General features: G+C 38.6%; 1 protein-coding gene across 1 annotated transcript; it reads right to left on the bottom strand.

The window, feature by feature from the left end:
• Window positions 1-5,142: 5,142 nt before the first annotated feature.
• Window positions 5,143-10,113, bottom strand: LOC138825725 (zinc finger protein 280B-like). The gene is made up of 3 exons (XM_070020407.1): window positions 10,045-10,113; window positions 9,747-9,832; window positions 5,143-6,997 (listed from the first exon to the last, which is right to left on the bottom strand). The coding sequence occupies exon 3, from the start codon at window positions 6,947-6,949 to the stop codon at window positions 5,414-5,416; it is 1,536 nt and encodes a 511-aa protein (XP_069876508.1). The 5' UTR covers window positions 6,950-6,997; window positions 9,747-9,832; window positions 10,045-10,113; the 3' UTR covers window positions 5,143-5,413.
• Between the last annotated feature and the right edge of the window lie 252 nt (window positions 10,114-10,365).

Genomic DNA, 10,365 nt, shown 5'->3' with positions numbered 1-10,365 from the left:
CTGGCCTCTCCTGCTTTGCTCCGGGAGGTGCCTCTTGATGTCTTTCTCTCCACCGTCTATCTTTCCACTGCCCCCACCTCCCTCAGAACCTGCAGCCTAGATAAAGTCTCTGCCCCTCCCATGGCTTTTAACAGTTAAGCTGCCTAATGGTTTCAGCTGACATGCCTCTCCCCCAAGCTCCCCAATATCCAACCACTTCTTGAGAGCTCTTGACAGCCTGTCCTATGGGGCCATTATGTCAGCTTCTCAACATCTGCCCGCTTCAGTGGGCTGTGCTTTGGGCCCCCACTAGTTATTACATTATTATTATTTGTTCAAACAAATGAAATTGTGTGACATTGAAAATTTAGAAAAAGAAAGTTTCATTGAAAATATCAGTAAACATGTTGATTCCCTAAAAAACCTGAAAAATGCAAATATAATTATCTTGAATAAAACATAACATTTTAACAGTGCAAACATATAAACAGTGTTGAAAGAAATCTATGAATAACTAAACCTACAGCTTAACTACTTTGAGAAAAACAAGCCCTAAGTTGGAAATAACTATTAAAATTCACCAATTGGAGCCAGGCACCAGTGGTTCACATGTATAATCTTAGCTATTCAGGAGGCTGTGATCTGAGAATCATGAGTCCATGAGTCACTTTTCTTCAATTAATCACGAAAAAATCAGATAGGGGACTTGGCTTAAGTGGTACAATGCTTGCCTTGAGCAAATGCTAAGTATTAACAAGCTGGAATTTATAATTTAACACCTTGCATTAAACCAATATACAAAAAGAAGATACTAATCAGCATGACTTAGCAGGGTATATATAAAATTCATTAAATTCTTATCAAGTTATTTTTAAGAATATTTGAAAAGCCAACTATTGCTTGAGTGGAAATAAGCCTATTTCAATATTTTCTTCATTTTGTGTCCATACTGGAGTTTGAATTCAGGGCCTAGGCAATATCCACTAGCTTTTTCCACTCAAGTTTGGAGCTCTACCACTTAAGGCACAGCTTGACTCCTGGCTTTTTTTTTTTTATTATAAAGGTGATGTACAGGAGGGTTAGTTACATAAGTCAGGTAAAGAGTACATTTCTGTTTGAACAATGTCACCCTGTCCCTTGCTTTCTCCCACTTTTTCCCTCCCATCCCCATCCACAAGTTATATAGTTTATTTTCAACATTAATACCTGATACGTGCATGAGGATGTAGGGAGAGTTCTGAGTCACTAGGGCTATCAACTGCATACTGTCCTATAGGCTCCTAATCTCTGCTGAATGCTTAACTGGAACTGTCTACTCTTGCCTGGAAGACTCTAGATCACACTTATGTGCAGACAGAAAGAATAAACTTAGTTCCAAAGTAGAGTTGGCACACATGCAGTAGGTATGAATAAGCCATGGCCTCTCTTAGAATTAGAGGAAAGAATAAAAGGATTATGGTGGTGGTAGCATGTGGTGTCAGTTGTGAGTCCTCAGGAAGCAGCCTGTGAGAAAGTCACCACCACTGATTTATTTAGTCTTCTCACTGCACTTGTGAGTTGATTCCTGCAGACAGGCATCTCTTTCTGGACTTTCTCTTTTTGGACTCATTCTGTTTATACTCATTGTCACAGTTACGAAACACTGGCATTAAAGAAGCACAGAACATCTCCAGTGTTTAACAAGTTTAATGAGAAGTTCAGGAACCCAGGAGTGAGATTCATGATTTGGATTCATTTGATGCTCTCAGAAGATTCTGCTGTTCAAAATACATTTATATCACCAACTTGGTGATATAAATTTATATTTCTTATTTTCTCAAAGACAAAAGGGTCTAAAAGGACAGGACTGTCTGAAAAAGACTGAAACACAGTTCCAGTTGGAACCAAGACCTTGGAGCAGGGGTTTACAGACCACTGGGCAATCAAAACAGATGAGTCAAAATGTAATTGATTTTGATCATCCTATACAGGGAATTGGAAAGATTGTTGTACATTTTTAACTTTGTAGAATCACAGAACTTTCCCATTGTTTACCAGAGCAGTTAATAGGAACTTTGTGACTTCGGGAAGGAGATTCAGGAATTAGTAACATTTAATGTTCTCAGAAGGTTCTTCTTTCAAAAGGATTTATATAACCTAGGTGGTTAATATACCCATTTTCTCAAGGATAAAAACTGACCCAAAGAAAGTAATGGGCTGAAAAGGACTGAGGCTCAGCTTTGGCTAAATGCCATGCATTTAGGACCAGGGTTCTAAGGTCCACTGGAAAGTCAAGGCATATAAATCAAAATGTCCTGATCCTAGTTATCCTGTACAGAGATTAAGAGAGCTATTTTGGCGATCATTTGTTAGGAAGGGTTCATTATACCCCAGAATCAACAGAATTTAGCACAAGAAATAAAGCTGTACTAGAAGAGATCAAAACATGATGAAATGCATCTAAAAGAAAGTAATGTAATTAGAAGAAAAGGAAGACTTACAAAGCATACATTAGAATAAGGCATACATTAGAATACTAAGGATAAATCCTTTCACTTTCAAATAGCATGTATTTCCTGCTATATAAACTGTTAAACTGATGAGACTGAGGTATGTTAAAAGTTCAGATAGTTCAGTACTTTCTATAGTCTATCACTTCAATGAGTATTTTATACATATATATGTATATACTTTGATATATGTATATATATGAATATATATGAAAGCCGAAGCACTAATTCCCTGTAAATTATTCTAGAAAAATAAATCCTTCCAAATACAATTTCATCAAAAGACTTCCAAAACCAAATCTAATAGCACATAAAGATAATTCACTAGAATCAAATGGGATTCACCAATGGAATGTAAGGATGGTTCAACATATGCAAGGGCAGTTCAATAAATGTGATCAACCACATCAATTAAGAAAAATACATGATTTTCTCAAACAAAACACACTTCTGATAAAATTTAACATCCCTTCATGATAAAAAGATATTTGGGAAAGAATATCAAAAACAATGATAAAATTATGACATCTGAAGAAGAAAAAAAAGAAATAGGATTCTAAATAATGACAATATTCTTACTCAAGTGGATTGATTTTGGTTAAACAAAGGGGTTGTTTGATCTTTTTTTCCTTTTGGGTTTTTGAAACAAGGTCTTACTAGTGAAGCACAGGCTAGCCTCAAAATTCACCGTCCTCCTTCCTCAGCTTCCTCAGTGATGTGATTCAGGCAAGCACCATTTTAGTATTAAGAAAGGAATATTTCTAATTGAGATTTGTGAATGTAAATCCTGGGCTAGTAAAGAACAAGTAAATTATCTCATGGTAACTTATATCTGATCAATTGAAACCTCGGTAATTCTAAACACATAAATTGAAATTCTTTAAGCAATGTACTCACCAAAAATTGTCAATTTTTCATTTAAACAAAGAACAAGAAGTCATTAACTCAATCATACACATCATACTTTAGAATTTGTGGCCAATGACCTAAGACAGAATGAACACAACTTGTAGGGAAAGTAAATAAAAACTAAAATATCAGTATTGATGAAAAGACAATATAGAAAGTACAGTTTTCAAAACAATTTTTATTAACCATAATTGCTATTTTACATATAGTTCGTTGACAATACATTTTCTCTGCAAAACAAACAGCAAATAAAAGTATTCACAATGTTTTGTAAAATTGTAATCTGGATATTCAGTATATTTGACATAAGATAATGCTGCTTAAATATCAACACAAAATGAAGTTCATGAAAGACTACTCAAAACAACCTGAAAAAGTACTACTGTCCACGAATACCACTGATGCTAGCAAACTGAAGCTCATTGCAGCAATATACACAGCTATGGGAAAGCCCAGATGCTCAACAACTCTACAGTTAGAGAATCTATCAAGAAAATGTGATGTTTACACACAATGGAGTAAAGAAAAATGAAATTTTCATTATTTGAAAGGAAAATATGGAATTTGAAAATATGTTAAGCAAAGCCAGTAAGGTTCAGAAGTACAAAAATCTTGTATCGTTTTGCTCATAGGTGGATGCTAGGATATGAAACATAAATACACAAAGGACCATATATATGTGTGAGTGTGTATGGAAGATTTCTAAAAGGAGATTTATGAATGTGTCCAAGTTAAACCTTGGGTTAAAAGAAAGTAAATGATTATCTCATTGTTAAGATACCTTTCTAGAGAGCTGTTTTGTCTGCTTTGCAATTGTGGGCTCCTGGAGGGGATGAGAGGAGGTAAAGAGAATGCTGGAGGGTGAAAAATGAAATACATTGCATCTGTGATAGAGATAGAAAAATGAAACCAATAAAAAGCTGTTGAAGCCTAATAAGTTACTGGTCATAGGGCAAGTAGGCATGAGGAAATTAATTAAAATATTAAAATAATATATGTATATAGAGATATGTAGGCATTTATATACATATCTATATATACATATATGAAATACCAAGTGAAACCTCTGTAAGCAGTTAGCATACACTAAAAGAAATGAAAGATGGGAATGTAAAACAGATCCCTCAGGAATGTGGGCATTAGTGGGAGAATGGGGAGGCAACAGAGAAGTGGAAAGGGTTAATATTGTAAAAATAATTTGTTTGAAATGCACATGTGTGAAAATGAACAATGAAGCTTACTGAGACTGTTTATGAAATGGGGTATGGGAGTAAGGAAAAGTGATGGAGGGAGTAAAGCTCCAATGTACAATGCCTGTATGCACTGTATGTCAAAATGAAACTGCCTCCTATAATTAATTGATGGAATTCAAAAGGTTGGAAGCTCCCATGGCTCTTACTTATAATCCTAGCTTCTCAGGAAGCAAAGATAAAATGATTTCATTCAGTGAAGTACATGTGCCTCCATCTCCAAAAGAAATAACAAAAGCAGAGCTGTAGGTATGGCTCAGATGGGGGAGTACTGGCCACCACAAAGCCCAGATTTCAAACTATGGCATTGTCAAAAAATGTAAGAAAAAAATTAAAATGATAAGTTGGAACTCATTGGAATGTCTCCTTATTAACTCAACATGTGAAATTAAGAATTTTGTTTTGAATATTCAAAAAAATTGACTATACTTGTCAAAACTACAATAATTACTACAAACCTGTAATCTGCAAATACAAGCAGACTTAATGTATACTGCAAAAATCAATATGCCATTTCAAGGAATTGTGATGTCTCAGATTTAGAATGTTTAAGTATCTGGTAATCACTAAAGGCTCTAAAATAAAACAAAAAAAATGTCTTCAGGGCTGGGGTGTAGCCCCAAGGCCCCAAGTTCAAACCCCAGTACTACAAAAAATAACCCTCTAATAATTTGGTGCTACTGGATGAGTAGTAGTTGTTATTTCTATGGGGATTTTGATTTTGACTAAGAATTTGATTTTGGCTTACCCAAAGTAGAAGTACTGGGTCATTTTGAAATTTTCCTTTTAATTTTGAGGGGGAGATGGTTCAAAGTCAGATGTGTTCACCGTAATGGATGATGCAGTCATTGATCCTGGCTGAAAAGGACCCAGGGACACTTGAATAACAACTTGGGTCTCAGGAGGCAATCCTTCCAGTTGCTTAGGCTTCTTAAACATTTGGTGACACTGGGTCTTGTGCTGTATTTTCTCCTTGAAAGTCAGAAACTGCAGCCTACATTTAGAACACTGATGAGCACACCTTTCCCAGTGCCCCCTATAATGACACGTGTATGTTGGTGCCGTTCTAAAAATTCTGAGACAAAACAGACAGAGCAGATAGTTAGTGTTTGCATGGCGCATTTTAAAATGTGTTATCACATCATCAAAGATTGATGACCTATACTTGCAAACCTGACACACATAAGGCATCTCCCCAGGCTTATGATTGTCCTTCATGTGTTGTAAGAGAACTTGATCTGTTTCAAATGATAGTTCACAGATTTTACAGACATCAGAGTGTTTCTGAGGAGAGTGCACTCTGTCAATGTGACACTGCAGCTGGAAGGGCAAGGGGAATTTTCGGTGGCAGTGCTGGCAGGTGATATCATTTTCCCAGTTGTCACTCTGCTTTTCAAGTTCTAAATGGTGCCTCATATGATTCATAAACTTCATATTTTTTAGAACTTTCTGGCATCTGGAGCATTTAAAGTGTATGAGAGTCTTTGGTCCTGCACGCCCATGACCCTTATGACGTCCATAGTAGAAATCATCAAGTAACAGTGTCAGTTTTCCTTTCTTGGGATCTGAGATCATGTTCTCATGCCCTTGGCTTGATAAGTCTGCTTTTGCCAATCCATTTTCTCCATCAAGATTTATACTGATTGGTTTGAAATGGACACTGTCTTTTGGAAAAGCTGTTGATGGTCCACTCTGAACAAGACTTAATGAGGCATGAACACCATTTGAGGGTGGATTTTGCTGAGGATTCACTGTATGAATATTGCCTGAAAGAGATAAAGCTGAAGAACACTTTCCTTTGTGTCTATCAGTACGTTTAGGCCTTTTGGGATTTATGCTACTTCCTTTAGAAGTGGAACCTCGGCGCTTTGCCACACGAGGACGTCCAGTCACACCTTTTACTAAAAATGCTGCTCCTTCTGGCTGATGGCATGAACTTGGGAGGGTAACCACAGAAGAACATTCTGAGGACCTAACAGGCATGACTTGTGGTGAATCATTTTTATAATGAGGTTTACATAACAGCTTAGTAATAACAGGATTTGCTGTTCTTGATTCAGATTGTGATCTTGCTTCTGCTGAAGGGTTCACATAACTTGTAGGCTGCAATCTGAGTCCAGTATCTTTTCTTAGGTGATTACACATTTTTCTCTTTGACCCTGGGTTGATTCTGTTCAAAATATTGGAAATGACTGGTTTTGAATTTGAAATTACCCCAACAAAAATCACTTCATCCTCATCCTCTATTTGTTGGGTTGCTTTTGAGCTTTTCTGTAGTTCTGCATCTTGTTCTTCCTCACTTAATATATACAGTTGATCCATTTCTTAACTTTTAAAATTCGTGAACAGTGCCTTTATATAAACTGTCACCTATGTAAAAAGAGAGTACACATCAATTAGCATATAAAATGCATTCTTTTATTCAATGTTCTCCAAATGCTGAGGTAATTGTAATGTCTGTACTTTACAGGGAAGTATACTGAGGATTAAATGACAGCTTAAAAATTAGAAGTGATGGGGTACTAGTGACTCATGCATGTAATCCTAGCATTTCAGGAGGCTGAGATTTTGAGGATCCATGTTTGGAAGTCAGCCCAAGCAAGAAAAATTGTGAAACTTTTATCTCCAATTAACCACCAAAAAAGATGGAAGTGGAGCTGTGGCTCAAATGCTAGAGTGCTAGCTTAAAGGGAATAAAAACTCAGGGACAGAGCCCAGGCCCTGAGTTCAAGCCTCAGAATTGGGTATTGTTAGCCACTATCCAGGTCTGACATTGGAGGTCTCAATTTAACCTTTTGCCTTTGTAAAGTTAGGGATAACATCATGTTTCGTTCTTAAGGTACCCTCATGAAGTGGAAAATGATATAGTCAACCAAATTATAAGGGATCTGAGTGTAGTAAAAGGAAAATATATTCCATAGAGGCCAGGTAGGTAGTATCATATATCTCCATGTGACTTGTACCCCTCTGATACTTGAATGCCCCCAGATAAAAATCCAAGTAAAGTCTTTTCATAACATCCCTATTTTGTTTTCACCTAATAGTATAAAGAAATCATGCCACCTCCTTTTGTTAACAATGTTACTAGTCTTTTCACACTCTACTAGTCTTTTCACACTCTACCTGTGGGACTAAACACAGTACAAATGATAGTTTATTATTTGTGAAAATAGGCTCTAAGACTTTCACATGAAGGGAAATTTGGTTGAATCAGGCATCCCTGCCCCCCATCCCCCCCATCCTCCCTACCCCGGCTCCAGTCTCCTAGCATGAACTCAGGATGTGGGCACTGCCCCTGAGCTTCTTATGTTTTGGAGTGGTGTTTGTTTTCATGCCATCCTAGAGGTTGCACTCAGGACTCTGGTGCTGTCCCTGAGCTTTTTTGCTCAAAGCTATCACTCTACCACTTGACCCATAGCTCCACTTCTGGCGTTTTGTTGTTGTTGTTGTTGTTGGTTCACTAGAGATAAGAGTCTTATGGACTTTACTCCCCAGGCAGGCTTCAAACCATGATTCTCAGATATCACCCTCCTGAGTAGCTAGAATTACAGGTGTGAGCTACCAGAACCTGGTGAATCAGTCATCCTCAAGAAAGCTGGCTACCATGACATGAACAGCTTCATAGCCCAAACAAATCAACAAGGAGGCCTCCTGTCAACAGCTGATGAGTGAGCTTAGAATTTTTTCATTCAATCCAGGTCCTATCTCCACAGGTCCTATCTCCAATTGGTCCTATCTCAACCAATACCTTGACTAACTTCCTGATACCTCCTGAGCCAGAACAAGCCAGCCAAACTACATTTGGATTCCAGACTTTCAGAAACTATGAGTCTATCATTCTAAATTGTTACTTTTTTATAATGCTTAACACATAGTTCTTATATATTCACAATGTTTGAGCACACTATATATAATCTTAACTACTAGATTAGAATTCATTCAGATCATCTTCCTTGTCCAGTCTTATTTTACTCTATATGACACAGTTTTTAACAAAAAGTGTATGAACTAGAAGGAATATATGTCATCATTATAGAGATACCTATGAACTAATGTTTATTAAGCACTATTCACAAGAACCAAGTTATGGAATCAGCCTAAGTACCTATCAACAGATGAACCGTAAAATAAAATGTGGTACATACACACATCTATGGTGTTTACTTTTATCTTTCAAGATCTCAGGTGAATGAACATTGTCACAGCCAGTCCTTCCTTTATTTAAGGAAATAATTTAAAGGAGTTCAGAATTACTTAGTAGTTGGTCTGAATTATACACATTCAAATTCCTTAAGGAACCCTATAACAGCAAAGATTTAGCTCAAGAGAGTAACAGAGGAAAGTAGCAGGAGAAAGGAGACTATATACTTTATTATAGTGATCTCTAGCTTACCTCAGATGTCCACTGAAACTTTCAAGAACTTGAAAAGTTTGCAGACAAGTGAAGGTCACATTCTTAGTTATTTACACATTAGACTGTATGTGTGTGCATGTGTGTACTGGACCTGGGCTTTAACTCAAGAGCCTGGGTACTGTTCTTGAGCTTTTTAATCAATGATAGTGCTCTACTATTTGAGCCACAGGTCCATTTCCAGGTCTTTTGTGGTTAACTGGATGGAGATAAGTCTCATGGCAGCCTGGGGTGCCTCTGAAGCATGATCCTCAGATCTCCTGACTAGTTAGGATTGCAGGCAAGAGCCACTGGTGCCCCACGACTAAACAAAACAAAAACAACAAAAATCTTTAAAAATTTGTGGCTGGCACCCTCTAGAATAGGAGCAGGGCCGGAATTACAAAACTGGAGCACGCTCTCTCCGCGCATGTACTCTTCCCCCCGCCCTGACACCCCATTCATAGCTCCACTTCTGGCTTTTTTTTCTGGTTCACTAGCGATAAGAGTCTATGTACTTAACTGTCCTTCTAAACGTGATCCTCATTTCTCAGACTCCTGAGTAGCTAGGATTATAGGAGCCACCAGCACCCATTGTTTTTCTTTCTTTTTTTTCCCTTCTAAGTCAGGGCCTCACTATGGAGCCCAGGTGGCCTGAAATTCAAGATCCCCAGTGCTGATATTACAGGTGTGCCCCACATAGCCAGACTCTGAGTTAATGATATTTACCACCACAAGATGAGACAGTCTGGCTTAGGCCAAGCGTCAGGAGCCAGGTGACCTCTTCCTGAGGTGATCCTGGACGGAGCAGAGTCCTGAGAAACAAAGGACAGAAACGTTGGCAGAGGAGTCTGTGAGGAGGTGTGATCCCGGGTGCGGCCTCATGGCCTCCCCTTTCCCCCATATCCCGCCCTCCTCACAGGATAGGCCACTTGGGCCCTGCACTGACAGCATGTGAGGCATCCTGACCCAAGAAGCTGTGGCCAGCGACCCTCCCGCCTCCCCGCACCTTAGGGCCGCTCCACACCTTGCCCTGGTCCTCTGGAGCCCTAGTTGTTAAGGCACTCCGCAACAACGCCTAAGTCTAGAATCTTCCTCAAACCCTTGGCGACTCACTATGGCTTCTCTGCCGCTTGCGCCCAAGCCACCTGTGATTGGCTGCTGGTTGTAGACGCACGTATGGAGGGCGGGACTCCAGACGCTTCCATCTGATAGGTCATGATGACTGTCACTGAGAACAGAGCCTGCGCTCTGGGCCTCAGTCAGGGGAGATACAAGAGCAGATGGTCTTGTGCCGTTATGGCCCTGGAGCTTGGGCCCTTGAGCCCTAATCAATCCCTATTCAGTT

The sequence above is a fragment of the Dipodomys merriami genome, unplaced genomic scaffold (assembly GCF_024711535.1).
Source record: "Dipodomys merriami isolate MVZ:Mamm:240054 unplaced genomic scaffold, mDipMer1.0.p SCAF_14, whole genome shotgun sequence".
In the NCBI taxonomy this organism is placed as follows: Eukaryota; Metazoa; Chordata; class Mammalia; order Rodentia; family Heteromyidae; genus Dipodomys; species Dipodomys merriami.
The sequence above is the reverse complement of the archived record's forward strand: the minus strand, read 5'-3'. Positions and strand labels throughout refer to the sequence as shown.